The sequence below is a fragment of the Gopherus evgoodei genome, chromosome 3, assembly GCF_007399415.2.
Source record: "Gopherus evgoodei ecotype Sinaloan lineage chromosome 3, rGopEvg1_v1.p, whole genome shotgun sequence".
Lineage (NCBI taxonomy): Eukaryota > Metazoa > Chordata > Testudines > Testudinidae > Gopherus > Gopherus evgoodei.
The window spans coordinates 168,823,099-168,838,286 of NC_044324.1; the positions used below are offsets into that span (position 1 = coordinate 168,823,099).

General features: G+C 44.4%; 1 protein-coding gene across 2 annotated transcripts in view; it reads right to left on the reverse strand.

Annotated features, from left to right (window-relative positions):
• Nucleotides 1-15,188, reverse strand: part of GALNT14 (polypeptide N-acetylgalactosaminyltransferase 14) — a 200,346-nt gene that overhangs the window by 7,699 nt on the left and 177,459 nt on the right. For both annotated transcript variants that reach the window (XM_030557364.1, XM_030557363.1), the window contains exons 11-13: nucleotides 13,190-13,282; nucleotides 8,887-8,970; nucleotides 7,645-7,789 (exon numbers count right to left, since the gene is read on the reverse strand). In XM_030557364.1, the coding sequence (XP_030413224.1) occupies nucleotides 7,645-7,789; nucleotides 8,887-8,970; nucleotides 13,190-13,282 (322 nt within the window). The remainder of the gene's footprint in view (nucleotides 1-7,644; nucleotides 7,790-8,886; nucleotides 8,971-13,189; nucleotides 13,283-15,188) is intronic.

Below are 15,188 nucleotides of genomic sequence, written 5' to 3' on the forward strand. Positions count from 1 at the left end.
ATTGGCAGAGGCCCTGGAGGTTTTTCGCCTTCCCCTGCAGCGTGGCGCATGGGTCACTTGCTGGTGGATTCTCTGCAGCTTGAGGTCTTCAAACCACAATTTGAAGACTTCAATAACTTGGACATAGCTTAGGGGTTTGTTATAGAAGTAGATGGGTAGGGTTCTGTGGCCTTCTTTGTGCAGAAGGTCAGACTAGATGATCATATTGGTCCCTTCTGACCCTAAGGTCTATGAGTCTATGAGAAGGGCATAAATGTTCAGAGGCCCCTCTGAACTATCTGAATATCAGGTGGGAAATCTCAAGACAACTCCATGGGCATCACTTTTTAGAACTGATGATCTCCCACAGCCTGAGCTGAAGTCAACTAAAAAAAAAAAAATCAGACACTTTGAGAACTGCTTCTCTCGTGGCATTATGGTGTTTTCACTTTCAGCCCTCGTGAGGAAAAGGTGCAAGAAAAGGAAAAATACTGAAAAAATAAAGTGAACTGAACACTTCTGAACTTGCAAGATGCTTTGCTTTGAAATATGGGGTGTGGGCAAAGGCCTATGTGGGTTCTTATTTTATCCCATCCCATCCAACCCTTGTTTGGATCATTTCAGGTAAGTATACCTACTTCCTCTTCACAATAGACCATTTTATCTTTCCCTCAGGTTCTTAACGGATCAGGTAAAGGTAGGTACAGATAAGGGCTGAGTACAAGCTTCAACTCTCATATGATCTAGGGCTGGAGGTGCGCAGAGAATTCTGGGATCGCTCTGAAGAGGGGAGTCCCCATAAAGTGGACCAGATGTAAAGGCAATAGATTGTCCAGAAGAGGCTATTCTGCAGGCTGAGGGCCTACCATGGATGGGATGTGACAGTAGATATGAGGTGATGCAGAGACTACAGTTACAGCTTTTCAAAGACAAGCCAGTCTCTTGTTACAAGGTGGTAGAATTGTGTTTGTTGGGGTGGGGTGCAAGGGGCAATGGGGCTGGATAGAGCACAGAGGGTCATGAGCTGGTCACAATAAATGGCAATGATGCTTTCCTCTGAAATCCCAGCCATACTAACTCCAGCTGAGGCTTGGGACTGTTTTTCAAAGCTTTAACATCATTCAAGGAGGCATCTGTCACTGCTACTCAGCATCGTTATGAATTAACGACATGATTTTAAATCGTCACCTTCGGCTTAGTGCAGGCTGGCTGACATATAAGAAGAATGCCTCTCAGCCAATCAGAGAGCAGCCAGCTGGAAGCCCTAGATAATGCAGGAAGCCTAGCGAGGTTCTACCATTGAGATCCAAGAGCGCAGCTGTGCCCTGAGGCTGGAGAAGGAACAAGGTAAGGAAGGGTTAAAGCAAATCATTCCTGGAGAAGCCTGGGATGATCTCAGTTTATTATCTTATTAATATGGACAATTAATAACTCAGTGTAAGATTATAATTAGCATTCTATAGCCCCATCCACCTAAGGTTCTCCACGTGCCTCACTACTATTAGTTGATCAGTTTTTCTCATGCCTCTTACAAAGAGAAAAGCTGAGGAACAGGAGGTGACATGTCTCAACTAATATCATAGGGCACACTGGAGCAGGGGTGAGAACTCCCATTGTCGGCTGACTTCCAGTCGCCTACTCTTACTATTACACTACACTGTCTCCCAGTGCAGTGAGCAGCTTCGTTTTTTAATTTGTTTTTAAAAGCCCATATGGCCAGAGCAGGGGCAGTGCAATAGCGTTTTTAATAAATTGCCCAGGGAGGTTCTAGAATCTCCATCACTGGAGATTTCTAAGAGCAGGTTGGACAAACATCTGTGAGGGATGGTCTAGATAATACTTAGTCCTGCCATGAGTGCAGGGGACTAAATGACCTCTCGAGGTCCCTTCCACATATACATCTGGACTAGATGACCTCTCGAGTTCCCTTCCAGATTCTATGAATCATTTGTGTGCTACCCTCTACCAAGCCCATCTAAGGCCACACCTTTAAAGTATTAGCTTTTACTTGCAATCGCCCGGCAAGGCTGATATTAAATGCCAAGAGCTTCACTGGGGCCACTTTAAAAGATGTGTTGAACAGGCCAGTGCAGTCAAGTGAGGTGAAGGGAGAGCTGTTCTCAACACTTCCATTAGCTCTCCAGTCCCTATTTTGCCACATAAGCCACAGCATGTGTTTTCAGCAGGGAGATGCTGCCTTAATACTCCTCATCTATTGTCCCTGATTCTGGACTAGGCTGCTGCCTCTCTGCTGTGACTTATCCACTATAAAGTGACAGCTAAGTTGGCCTAACTGTTCCCAGTCAATATACCTGGTGTAGGGCACTTCCCTGGGAAGTATGTGACTCAGTGGCCCTGCACTGCCCCTGTCATATTATCCAGTGTAGGGGAATGCCAAGGAAGAAGCAAGAGTGAGAGAGGGCATGCTGGGAAAGGGAGGAGCTATGAGCAGAGTGTTCTGCTCTCAGCTATTCATTCAAAATTGCAAGAAGTTAGAGCATCCCTTGGGGCAAACACTGAGGTTTTAAAGTCATCTTTGCTCCCCCAGCTTGCACCCTGAGAGGCACAGCTCAGAGTTGGGGCCACTGCATTTAGCAGGATTACAGTAGGATCCTGAGGACCTGGATTCAGTGATCCAAGAAGGTCCTAAGTACGAGGGAGTCTCTGAGGGTATGTCTTCACTATCGGCCGGTCTATCCAGGAGGGGTCAAAGGGGAAGATCAAAAAGTCTGATCAGGTGAGGTTGGATTGATCAAGGAGGCAGAGTTCACTGAGGCTTTGGGGAGGAGATCACAGAGCTCATTAAAGGAGGGACAGAGAGAGGAAGAGAGCCTCAGAGGCAGAGCAAGGATTTAGGAGGGAGATTCTGTGAGGGGGGATGGTTCTGATGTTTTTCAGACCCTGAAAGTTTTGGTGGATCCACAGTTTTTGTAGTACTAGTCCTCCCCTCGGATGGCTAGCCGTGAACCGCGAACTTTGGGACAAAGCTGCCACGACAGGTCACCATGCTGTAATTCCCTCGTGTTTGGATGCAATAATGCAGCATCACAGTGATCTGTCAGAGAGTGGCAGCTTCTCTCTCCTAATGCACAGTCATCTTGCTGCTGCCGCTGACGTGCTCAAGTGTAGCGAGGCCTAAGAGGCTTCTGATTTTTGTTCTCAAGCATGTCAGGCTGCCGGGAACTGCTAATGATTAATGAGGTTTATTAGATGAATCCCAGAGTCAGAAATCTATTCCAAAAAGGTTCCTGCACAGCCTAATATCAACTGATGCTCCATTACAACAGCAAACAAATGCACAAGCCAACCACTGACATCTTCATTAGATGATCCAGGGCAAAATTACGATCAATTATTTACTCCCTAATGCATTTTGCTGGTGAAGAGCTAAATCAATCAATTCCTTTAGTAAATGAGACACAAGATGGAAAAATACTAAGCTTCTGGCCGGGGGCACTGTAGAGACAGCACACTCAGCCCTGGGAAATCAGCATCTAATCCTGCTCCACAGAACTTCCTCCACACAGCTGACTTAAGGTCTGGCATCCTTGGACTCATCAGGGAGTGATGCCACACCTTCCTCACCAGAGAGGAGAATGCCACAGTGCAGGGAGGGAGGGATGGGACCCAGGAGGGAGGCAACCTGGACTCTCCTGGCTCTGCCACTGATTCACTGTGACAAATCAACACATGGCTATCATTTTTAAAGGGGCTTAATGATCACGTGACAAATTTGTCTGTGCCTCAATTTGTCCACCTCTAAAATAGGCATTATGCTACACTACATCAGAAGGGTGTTGTGTGAATTAAGGCTAGATCCTCAAAGGTGTAAATCTGCCTAGCTCCTAGATCCACTGAAGTCAATGGAGCTTCTTCATTTTATACCAGTTGAGGACCTGGATCTTAATTCATTAATGTTTGCAAAGGCCTTTGAGAGCATTGTATGGAAGGAGCCATGGAAGTGCAAATAAGTAACCAATATACTACTAATAATACTCATGGGGAAAGGTCTTGGACAGAAAGGATCCTTTCAATGTATTTGGTGCACATTGAGAAACACACCCTTGTTTTGGATAAACCCATTTTCCAAATAATCAAACTTTGATTAAACAAGATTAGACTCAACTATGCTAGGATATAATTGACAGGAACTGCACTGTTTTCTACAGTCATGAATGCACATAAGCAGGATTTTGAATTACTGCCTATTCTATATTTTGTGATCTGTTAATGGAAGTACCCAACGGCAATGCACATATTTATGCTTTGCCTACACGAGCACTTTTGTCGGTCAGAGCGTGAAAAACACACCCCTGACCGACATAAGTTCTCCTACAAACGTGCTAGTGTGGATTCCTGCCGACACAGCTAATGCTGCTCATTGGGGTGCTTTAATTATGCTGGCAGGGAGCTCTCCCCTGCTGGCAAAGAGTGGCTACATGGGAGATTTTGTAGCAACCCAGTTGTAACAGTACAGACAGCGCCACTGTCAGGATCTGTAGTGGACAGATAGCCTTAAAGGACAGAGTACGGTAATTTCCAACATTTTTGTGATAATCTAAACTATAAAGGACACTATCAACTTCACAAATCATATTTTTGTCTCTACCTACTTTAGTTACAAGTAACACCTAAGATCACTACAACTGCCAGAGATTGGAATTCAGTTTTTTTCTATTTTTGTCTGTTTGCTTTGTGCATTTGTTACTATTCTGTGTATCAACAGTTTCACTGTTTTCTGCAGTTAGTTCTAGAGATAGACAAAAAATGGAATTTTCATCCCACAGGAAAATTTGATATTTTGAAACTATTTTTCACCTTGAATCAGAGTGGGAAGTCGAAATGTCAGAAAATGTTGTGGAACAAAAAAAATCTGAAAAGTATCTAACAGGAAATGTTAAAACATAAATGTTGTTTCCTTTTGATCAAAAATGTTAATTTGATATGTTGAAGTCATTATTTTCATTCAAAATATCATGACATTGCAAATTGTGTTTCATTTTGAAATGTTGGCTTAAAGCAACATTTTTCATTCTGATTTTCCCAATTGGAAAAAATTGAAAATGGCATCAAAATGCATTGAAAATTCCAGGTTTGACTAGACCACATTTTCTGAGAGAATTTTTTATGCAACGTTTTAGCCAGCTCTAGGTAAGCCTTTCCCCTGCTGTTTGTGTGGAACTTCTACACAGCAGCAGACAAAAGAAAAATATTTTTAAAACCAGGATAATATGACTGTTATACTATAAAACTTGTCACAGAAATTCAGGGGTAACACCTGGAATCCAACTTGCCTTTGTCTATTTAACAGTACAGAAAAGTAGGCTTTTTGCATGTATTAGAGATGTAGAATGGTAGGTAAAATGCATATAGAACATAGAATCATAGGGTTGGAAGGGACCTCAGGAGGTCATCTAGTCCAACCCCCTGCTCAAAGCAGGACTAATCCCCAGGCACATTTTTACCCTAGTTCCCTAAATGGCCTTCTCAAGGATTGAACTCACAGCCCTGGGTTTAGCAGGCCAATGCTCAACCCACCTATACAATGGCAGGCCTCATTTGCACATGCAAATTAGGTAATTCTGCAGCAATATAGCCACTTTTGGTCACTTATGTGACTAATTACCAACTGTGCATGTGTAACCCCCACACACTTGGGCTATGTCTACACTACAAGCTAGAGGTGTGATTCCCCTGCTCACATTCACATACTCGCATTAGCTACCATAAATCGCAATGTAGCCATGGTAGCATGGGTACTGGCAGGTTAGCTGTGCCTCCACTGCTGCTACCTGTGCTACTGCAGTTACATTTCTACTTATGCTTGTGCTAGCATGAGTATGTGTACACAAGCAGGTGAATCCCACTGTGTGGGCTGGTGTGTTGATGCAACAGCACCTCCTTTGGCCATGTAGAGTGTTGCACCAGAGTTCACTGAGTCTGGCATATGTGGTTTTCTCTTTATCCTTGGTGGGGTCAGCTGGTCCTGGTATCCAGGGCGTCTGGATACTCCCTCAGTTCTTAAGTCTCTCAGGGGTTAGTAGGGGAACCCAGGACTGCCCACTCCATGGATTGCAGCTCAGCACCCTTAAGCCAAACAGGAAGAATTGGGCTTCTACAACTCTTCCTGCTGCACCCTGAGCTCCTTCCTACCTTCCCTGGTTTCCATAGGCTTTTCAGCCTGTTGGTCAAGTTGTCCTTTCTCAGGATGTGGACTCTGCAAGGCAGGAGTTTCCTTCTCCAGTCTGCTTGCCCTTCTGGCAGCAGCCCTGCCTCAATGCCTCCCAGCTCTTTTATTCTCACAGCTGCTGTGAGGCAGCCAATCAGCCTTGGCCAGTAGTATTGCCTTAACCCCTTGGCTGCAGGGCCAGCATGCAGTATATACTCCCCCTGACACACCCCTAGCTCACAGTGTAGACATAGCCTTAGTGAGAGCTGCACATATACAATTATTTCAATTGTGTGCACAAAGTAAGTGTACAGTTGCATACTATCTATTTGTACAGCTCCCATAGAACATCAGGGTTGGAAGGGACCTCAGGAGGTCATCTAGTCCAACCCCCTGCTCAAAGCAGGACCAATCGTCAGGTAGATTTTTGCCCCAGATCGCTAAACAGCTCCCTCAAGGATTGAACTCACAACCCTGGGTTTAGCAGGCCAATGCTCAAATCACTGAGCGATCCTTCCCTATCACTGGAGTATCTGAGCACCTCATAGACCTAAATGAACTTGTTTTCATAGCACCTCTGTGGAGTAGGGAAGTATATTGTCCCTGTTTAACAGAGGGGGAACTGAGCCTCGAAGAGATTAAATGACTTGCCCAAGGTCACACAGGAAGACTGTGGCACAGACAGGATTTAAACCCAGATCTTCTGAGACCAAAGACCTCGGCAGAAGACTACCCTTCCCGTTCTAATGTATCTGAGAATCTGGAGCAGAGAACACATGCTGACTGATGTTGCATATTTCTTCTCTCAGTGAGAATTTGAAAAATAAATGAGGTCACGCTCATTAAGCTCTTGCTAGTTTAATGGGCAATTTAATATTGAATGAATGCAGACTATGAAGTTATAAATACCATTGCAATTCAGTACATTTTGAAATAGAAAGAGGAGTAAATAGGTCGGAAAGATGAGGGGAAATTATAGTTCTCATTTTCTTCCTCTGATCTCTGCATTTGAATTGCATATGAAAAGTAGAAATGTCTGAGTGAGCTGAGCTGCCAATGAAGAGTGCTCAGTGCAGCTCAGAAAAGACGGGTGAGGCCAAAGGTGGTCTTAGGTCATCTTTGCATTCACTTGACTCTGGAGCTGTCTAGTTGCAGGGATAGTCACCTGGTGGCTGCGGCCATTGACGGGGGGCTGCCAATGGCCCCAAGTGATTTTGATTGATTGATTTGGCAACTGGGGATGATCAGGAGTCCCTCATCACACCTCCACCTCCTTTTCCCAACCACTGGGAAGGGAAGTGGTAGTACCTCAGTGCCACTCAGAGATTGCCCTGCAGGGGGCAATCTTCCAGCGGATGACTATGCAGACAAAGCTGTCCCCATAAACTGGAGGCTCAGGGTCCCTGACAGATCAGCTTTAAGACTCCAGCTGAACTCCGATGCGTAGCTCAGCTTTTCTTTCGTCTATATTAGAAGGGCAGGCTTAAAACAGTTACCTGTGCTACTGCTGCCACACCTTTGCTGCTGATGCAGGGATTTAAGCTCAGGACGGGGAACTCCTGATCTTCAGACTTCTGGGACTCCAGACACCTCTGTCTTTGCCGGATCATTCCAGACTGATACAATGATTCCTCGGGAATCCTGGGGAAATAACCCAAGATGATGTTACAGTACCTGCTGTAGACATGCCCAGCATTCAGAGAAAGATGGGGCTGTTCACCTAGTTGGATGGTTTCATTTCTGAAACGAAGAACTGCAAGGCCAATCAAAGCGATGAGTTGCTATGCGTATTACAGAGGATGGACATTTACGTTGCAGAACAGGTATCTCATGACAGACTGAGAGCCTTCCTATGTGGCATCACTACAGGAGATAGACTAAGAGCATGGCATATGGCAAATACAGCAGACAGAAATAAATTGGGTGCCTGTGAAAGGTCTGTCTTTGACTCATAAGTGTGAGGGAACCTCAAATTCATCTGCCCACCAGTCTTTCTCTTTCAGTGCAATGCCTCTTTGTATGAAGAAAGCTCTATACAGTAAGAGCTCATCTACACGTGATATGCTACAGCGGCATAGCTGCACCGCTTTAGCACTTCAGTGTAGACACTACTTAGGCTGATGGGAGGGGTTCTCTCATTGGTGTAGGTAATCCACCATCCTGAGCGGTGGATGCTAGATCAACAGAAGAATTCTTCCATCTACACCAGGGATTAGGTCAGTTTATCTATGTCACTCTGGGATATGAACTTTTCACATTCCTGAGCAACATAGCTGGATCGACCAAACTTTTTAGTGTAGACCAGGCCTAACTCTCAGTCTTTTTCTCTCTCTGACTCCACATTCAATCACTCCCAGCGGGTCCCTGGATGCATCTCCAGAATCCTTTGCACTGTTTCCCAAGATGGCGAATGGTAGCCACTGAGGGAATTGCTGCAATGGCTTCTGGGGCACGTCTGTGGGGGGGCCAGTTGAAAGTAGTTGAGAAAACACACTTTAGCAGAAACCCTGAGACATTGAGTGAGATGAGCTCTGGCTCAGCAGCCCTCAGGCATCTGCTGTTGCCTACAGGCAGAGAACAACATCCTGAAAAAGATTCTCAATGATGATTTCTGAGTTTTCCCTTCTCCCACAGAACCTGAAAGCACTGGTGAAAATGGAAATCCGTGATGTATCGGTCACATACCAATCAGCTGGCACTAAATTTTTATGAAGAAGAATATAACAACTGGCCAATACCTAAGTTCTGGATAAACATTTTCCAGGTACCACTTGAAGGTCTGGCATTTCAAGCTCTTCCTCAGTTCCAGTCTGCTCTGGATGCTGCGGGGGAAAAACATGACGTAGTTATCATTGCAGTGAACACACAGATGTTACATATGGAGGCAAATCTGAGTCACGAAGATCAGATCCAAGTCACAAGGGAGGAAGAAAAGGTTTGTATATGTACTAAGCCAATAACATGCAGGACTGGGAGCCAAGAGACCTGGCTTCTGTTCCCTACTCTGCCACTAATATGCTGTATAAATAAATATATGGAGATTTACCTATCTCATAGAACTGGAAAAGACCCTGAAAGGTCATTGAACCCAGCCCTCTGCCTTCACTAGCAGGATCATGTACTGATTTTTTGCCCCAGGATTGATCTCATAACCCTGAGTTTAGCAGGCTAATGTGCAAACCACTGAGCTATCCCTCCCCCAAGTCATTTCAAATCTCTATACCTTGGTTTCCCTGTCTGTAATATGGGACTAATGATCCCTCACCTTTGTACAGTGCTTTGAGACTGAAGGAAGAACAGGCTGATAGAAGAAGAAAATATTTAATATATGCTATTTAATGTACTAAATAAATATTAAATTAATATAGGAATTTTATATGAAATGAATATATAGTATATGCTAATAAAATAATAATAATAAAAATGTCCTAATTCAGCAAAACACTTCAATATGTGCTTAAATCCCTTTGAAGTCAGCGGGATTTAAGCACATGCTTAAGCATCTATTGAAGTCGGGGAGGCAGGTGGGCTCAAGCATATCTGAATGCTCCTCCCCCAGCCTAAAGGGAGGAGCTACTGAACCCAGGATTCAAATGAAGACAGGGGACAACTTTTTTTGCCCCATGCTTAAATACTTTGATGAATCAAGGCCTGGTTCCAGCCCACTATCTGGGTAGGCCATGCTCCCTTTTAACCATCACGCTGAGCAAGGGTCAAGCTAGCATACGTGGGCTGTTAGTAACTATGAAGCAGTAGGAAGCATCCCACATAGTTTGCTTTCCCCTTCCCAGAACCCTTTGTCCTCTCTGCAGTCCAGTTTGCCTAGTGTGTCAGAGCGTTTCCTTCCCTCCGTGCTAGTAGCAGAGAAGAGGACATGGCTGACTATAATCAGGTCAGGCTGCACAGTATTTTCATAATCTAGATTCCCTGGAAATTGAAAAGCAGGAGAGACTCTGCTCCAACAATTCACCTTTGGGCTGAGACCCTGCATCTCATTCTCAGCTTGAAAGGAGAATCTCTGTGAAAGCAAGGAGCATGTGAAACTAGGGGATTAGAATGCAAGGCTGGCTGCTATCTAAATTCAAGAATTTGCTGCCTGTGAATACAGACCTTTTTTTAATAAGGAGGATTTCTGAGTAGCCACGGTTATAAGGGAAAGAATCACAAATGTCCTAGTGGACTATAAAGCAGTAATTCAGCTTTCATAAATCCACGTCTGCCAAGACGAGGTCCAGAACATGCTGATTATTTTTCTTGCCTGCTGGTTTCACTTCCAAACTAGAGTGTTAAAGCCCACCTCTAGGACTAGAGCTATTTGAAGTCAAGAGCAGGAATCTGGCTGGGGAAGAGGGGGAATTCCCCAGCAAGAATTCAGTCCTCTCCTTGGCATGACCTAACAGCTTCTAAACAGGGCTGTCAAGTGATTAAAAAAAATGAATCACATGCTGTTAAACAAAATAGAATGCGATTTATTTAAATATTTTTGGATGTTTTCTACATTTTCAAAATATATTGATTACAGTTACAACACAGAATACAAAATGTACAGTGCTCAATTTATAATTATTTTTATAACAAATATTTGCACTGTAAAAAACAAAAGAAATAGTATTTTTCAATTCACCTAATACAATTACTGTAGTGCAGTCTCTTTATCACAAAAGTTGAACTTACAAATGTAGAATTATGTACAAAAAAACTACATTCAAAAACAAAACAATGTAAAACTTTAGACACTACAAGTTCAATCAGTCCTACTTCTTGTTCAGCCAATTGCGCTAATAAGTTTGCTTACGATTGCAGGAGATAATGCTGCCCCCTCTTCTTCTTTACAACATCACCTGAAAGTGAGAAAAGGCATTTGCATTGCACTGTTGTAACTAGCGTCACAAGATATTTATGTGCCAGATGTGCAAGAGATTCACATGTCCCTTCATGCTTCAACCACCATGCCAGAGGACATGCACCCATGGTGATGACAGGCTCTGCTTGATAATGATCCAAAGCAGTGCAGACTGATGCATGTGCATTTTCATCATCTGAGTCAGATGCCATCTGCCAAAGGTAGATTTTCTTTTTAGTGGTTCAGGTTCTGTAGTTTCCGCATCAGAGTGTTGCTCTTTTAAGAATTTTGAAAGCATGCTCCATACCCCGTCCCGATCAGATTTTGGAAGGCACTTCAGATTCTTAAACCTTGGTTCCAGTGCTATAGCTATCTTTAGAAATCTCACATGTACATTCTTTGCGTTTTGTCAAATCTGCAGTGAAAATGTTCCTAAAACGAACATGTACTGGGTCATCATCCGAGACAGCTATAACATGAAATATATGGCAGAATGTGGGTAAAACAGAGTAGGAGATGTAAAATTTTCCCCAAGGAGATCAGACACTAAATAATTAACACATTTTTTTAACAAGCATCATCAGCATGGAAGCATGTCCTTTGGAATGGTGGCCGAAGCATGAAAGAGCATATGAATGTTTAGCATATCTGGCACGTAAATACCTTGCAATGCTGGCTACAAAAGTGCCATGCGAATGCCTGTTCTCATTTTCAGGTGACCTTGTAAATAAGAAGTGGGCAGCATTATCTTCTGTAAATATAAACAAACTTCTTCTCTTAGCGATTGGCTGAAAAAGAAGTAGGACTGAGGGGACTTGTAGGCTGTAAAGTTTTACATTGTTTTGTTTTTGAGTGCAGTATTGCAACAACAAAAATCTACATTTGTAAGTTGCACTTTCATGATAAAGAGATTGTACTACAGTACTTGTATGAGATGAACTGAAAAATCCTATTTCTTTTGTTTATCATTTTACATTTGTGACAGGTTCAGGCCAGATGGCTACAAGAGAGTGGTCAAAGGTAGATACATTAGTTCTAGGTTAAGCAGGTCCCTTTTCCCTGGGTAAGATAACAGGGACTATTCCAGAACACTCAGGAACTTCCTAGAACTAATTAAGGCAGGCAAGCTAATTAGGACACCTGTAACCAATTGGGAAGCTGCTAGAATTAATTAAGGCTAATCAGGACACCTAGTTTAAAAAGGCTCTCACTCCGGTTAGTGGGGTGTGTGTAAGGAGCTGGGAGTGAGAGGATGTGTAGCTGGAGGACAGAGGAGTACAAGTGTTAACAGACATCAGGACGAAGGTCCTGTGGTGAGGATAAAGGTGCTGGGAGGAGGCTATGGGGAAGTAGCCCAGGGAATTGTAGCTGTCATGCAGCTGTTCCAGAAGGCACTCTAAACAGCTGTGATAGACAGGGCCCTGGGCTGGAACCCAAGGTAGAGGGTGGACCTGAGTTCCCCAAAACCTCCCAACTCCTGATCCAACACAGGAGGTTCCACCAGAGGGGAAGGTCTCTGGGCTGTTCCTCGACCCACATGGTGGATCAGCAGAAACTGAGGGGATTGTTCTTACTCTTTTCTCCCCATACTAGCCAGTGATGAGGTTATCTGAGTGAACAGCAGATCTGAGCCACAAAAGTGGCCAAACTGAGAGCTACTGTGAATCTCTGAGTCTAGCAAAATCTGCCAATAAGCACAGGACCCACCAAGGTATAGGAGGAACTTTTTCATACAGTGCAAATATTTGTAATAAAAAATAATATAAAGCGAGTACTGTACATTTTGTATTCTGTGTTGTAATTGTAATCAATATATTTAAAAATGTAGAAATTCATCAAAAATATTTGATGAATTTAAACTGGTATTCTACAGTTTAACAGTGTGATTAAAACTGTAATGAATCGTGATTAATTTTTTAATTGCTATTTTTTATTTTAGTTAATTGCGTGAGTTAACTGCAATTAATTGACAGCTTCTAAACAAACTGGTTATACGCTTGCAAGCTGGGACTGTATCACCTTACATGTAGCATCTGCCTATTACTAGCACTTAATTATCTGTTACCACAGAAACTACATGGCAACATCTCCACAGCTGCATGCAATGCCCTTGAATCATCATCTTGAACTTTTCATTGCATCAGGCTCACTGCACAGACCTCTTTGCGCTTCCACTGGCCACCAGAACCACCACTTACTCTCCATAAGGTCTCCCTTGTGCTGCAGGCCGGGCAGCGTAGTAGTATTGTTTGTACTCATCCATCCACACTTCGGCTGTCCGCTTGGTATTTCTAGAGGAGCAACAAAGGGCTGAGGTGAAAATCTATGAAGCGTATAAAGGGACTTCCGGCATTCTATCAAGGGAGCCCCTGATGCTGTGACTATACCTCACTCTCTACCCCATCACCAACATATTTGGGGTGGCTACTTTGGCTTCACCCAGGCCACACTTGCCTTAATTCCTGGCTACCATAGAGATTCCACTTATTCCCTGTTCCTGCAAGTGCTATACACAATCTTAGGCAATAGCTTAGAGGGGGAGTTCCTCATCTTGGCTGGTGTAACAAGATCACTGCATGCTTTGTACTTGTTGTGCCTGGAAGCACAGCTAGTTCTCCTCACAGCAACATCCCAGGAGGGCCGGCTCCAGGCCACAGAGCGCCAAGCGCATGCTTGGGGTGGCATGCCGCCGGGGGCGCTCTGCCAGTTGCCAGGAGGGCGGCAGGCGGCTCTGGTGGACCTCCTGCAGGCGTGCCTGTGGAGGGGCTGTTGGTCCCACGGCTCCGGTGGAGCATCCGCAGGCACGCCTGCGGGAGGTCCACCAGAGCTGCGGGACCGGCGAGTGGCAGAGCACCCCCTGCGGCGTGCCATGCTTGGGGCAGCGAAATTGCTAGAGCCGGCCCTGCATCCCAGACAGGCCTGCTTGGGGCTTGGTCTCACAGCTGGTGGGGGTCTCTAAAAGGCTGTATACAATTTGGCTGTTTTGGTTTTTGGGGTTTCAGTCAAATAATTCCTTAATTTCAGGCCATGTGCATTTGCACTCTTTGCCTCCTTGAGTTTCATTTGAATAAACTCAAAGTGAAACTCAGTAGAAACCATTGATACCTCCGGTCTCAATGTGAGATGGAAAATGGCTCAGGTGTTCTCCATGTCAGCTCAGAGGTGTGCCGAAGGCTTGCAGACTTTCAGAAATCTTGTTATGACCCTGAGGCCACGTCCAGACTAGGAATTAAAATCGATTTTAGATACGCAACTTCAGCTACGAGAATAACGTAGCTGAAGTCGAATTTCTAAAATCGAGGTACTCACCAGTCTGGACGGCGCTGCATCGATGTCCGCGGCTCTCCGTGTCGATTCCGGAACTCCGTTTGGATTGATGGAGTTCCGGAATCGATGTAAGCGCGCTCGGGGATCGATACACCGCGTCCAGACTAGACGCGATATATCGATCCCCGAGCAATCGATTTTAACCCGCCGATGCCGCGGGTTAGTCTGGACGAGGGCTGAGTGGAGTTTAGAGCCAATAACAAACTCCTGAACCAGGTGAGTTTGATGCAGCTTCAGATTTCCTTGCAAATATTTCTTGCTGCTCTATGTCTATTCTCTCACTTCTGTGTGTTTCAGGAATACTCTCTCTGGAAGTGATGGCCCCAGGATTTAATGGTCCAGACTATCACTGTAAAAACCACCAGATTGTAAACTCCTCAGGGCAGGGACTGACTTTAGATTTATGTCCTGTTTAGCACCAAACACTCCCAAAAATTAGCAAGCAACAATTATCATGTGAATTGTGTATGATTCTGGAACCTGAGCAGTCTTTCACTGATGCTGGTGCAGAAAGGAGTGGCAAAGAGCTTGCATGGAAGGAATTAATTCCTAGAAAAAACCTAGAGACATGGACTTTTTCTTGGAAATATCTTTGTACTGGGCTTCTTTTGGGAGCCCTGAAGGAGGGCAGCCGTATTGGGTTACCAGAGCGTACACTCCAACCAAATTCACATCTTGGAATACTAGAGGTTAGGGCTACAAGGCAACACAAGGCTCCCCAAGACCCAGCTCTCAATTCCTTGCTATCGCCCACACACACGATTCTCTAGAATCCCCCAATTTTCCAATCCCCATTTGAATGGTTCTATTGACAATACCTCAGCTACCTCTCACAGTGGCCATTCCATTTGCTTAATTGCTCTTCTTGTT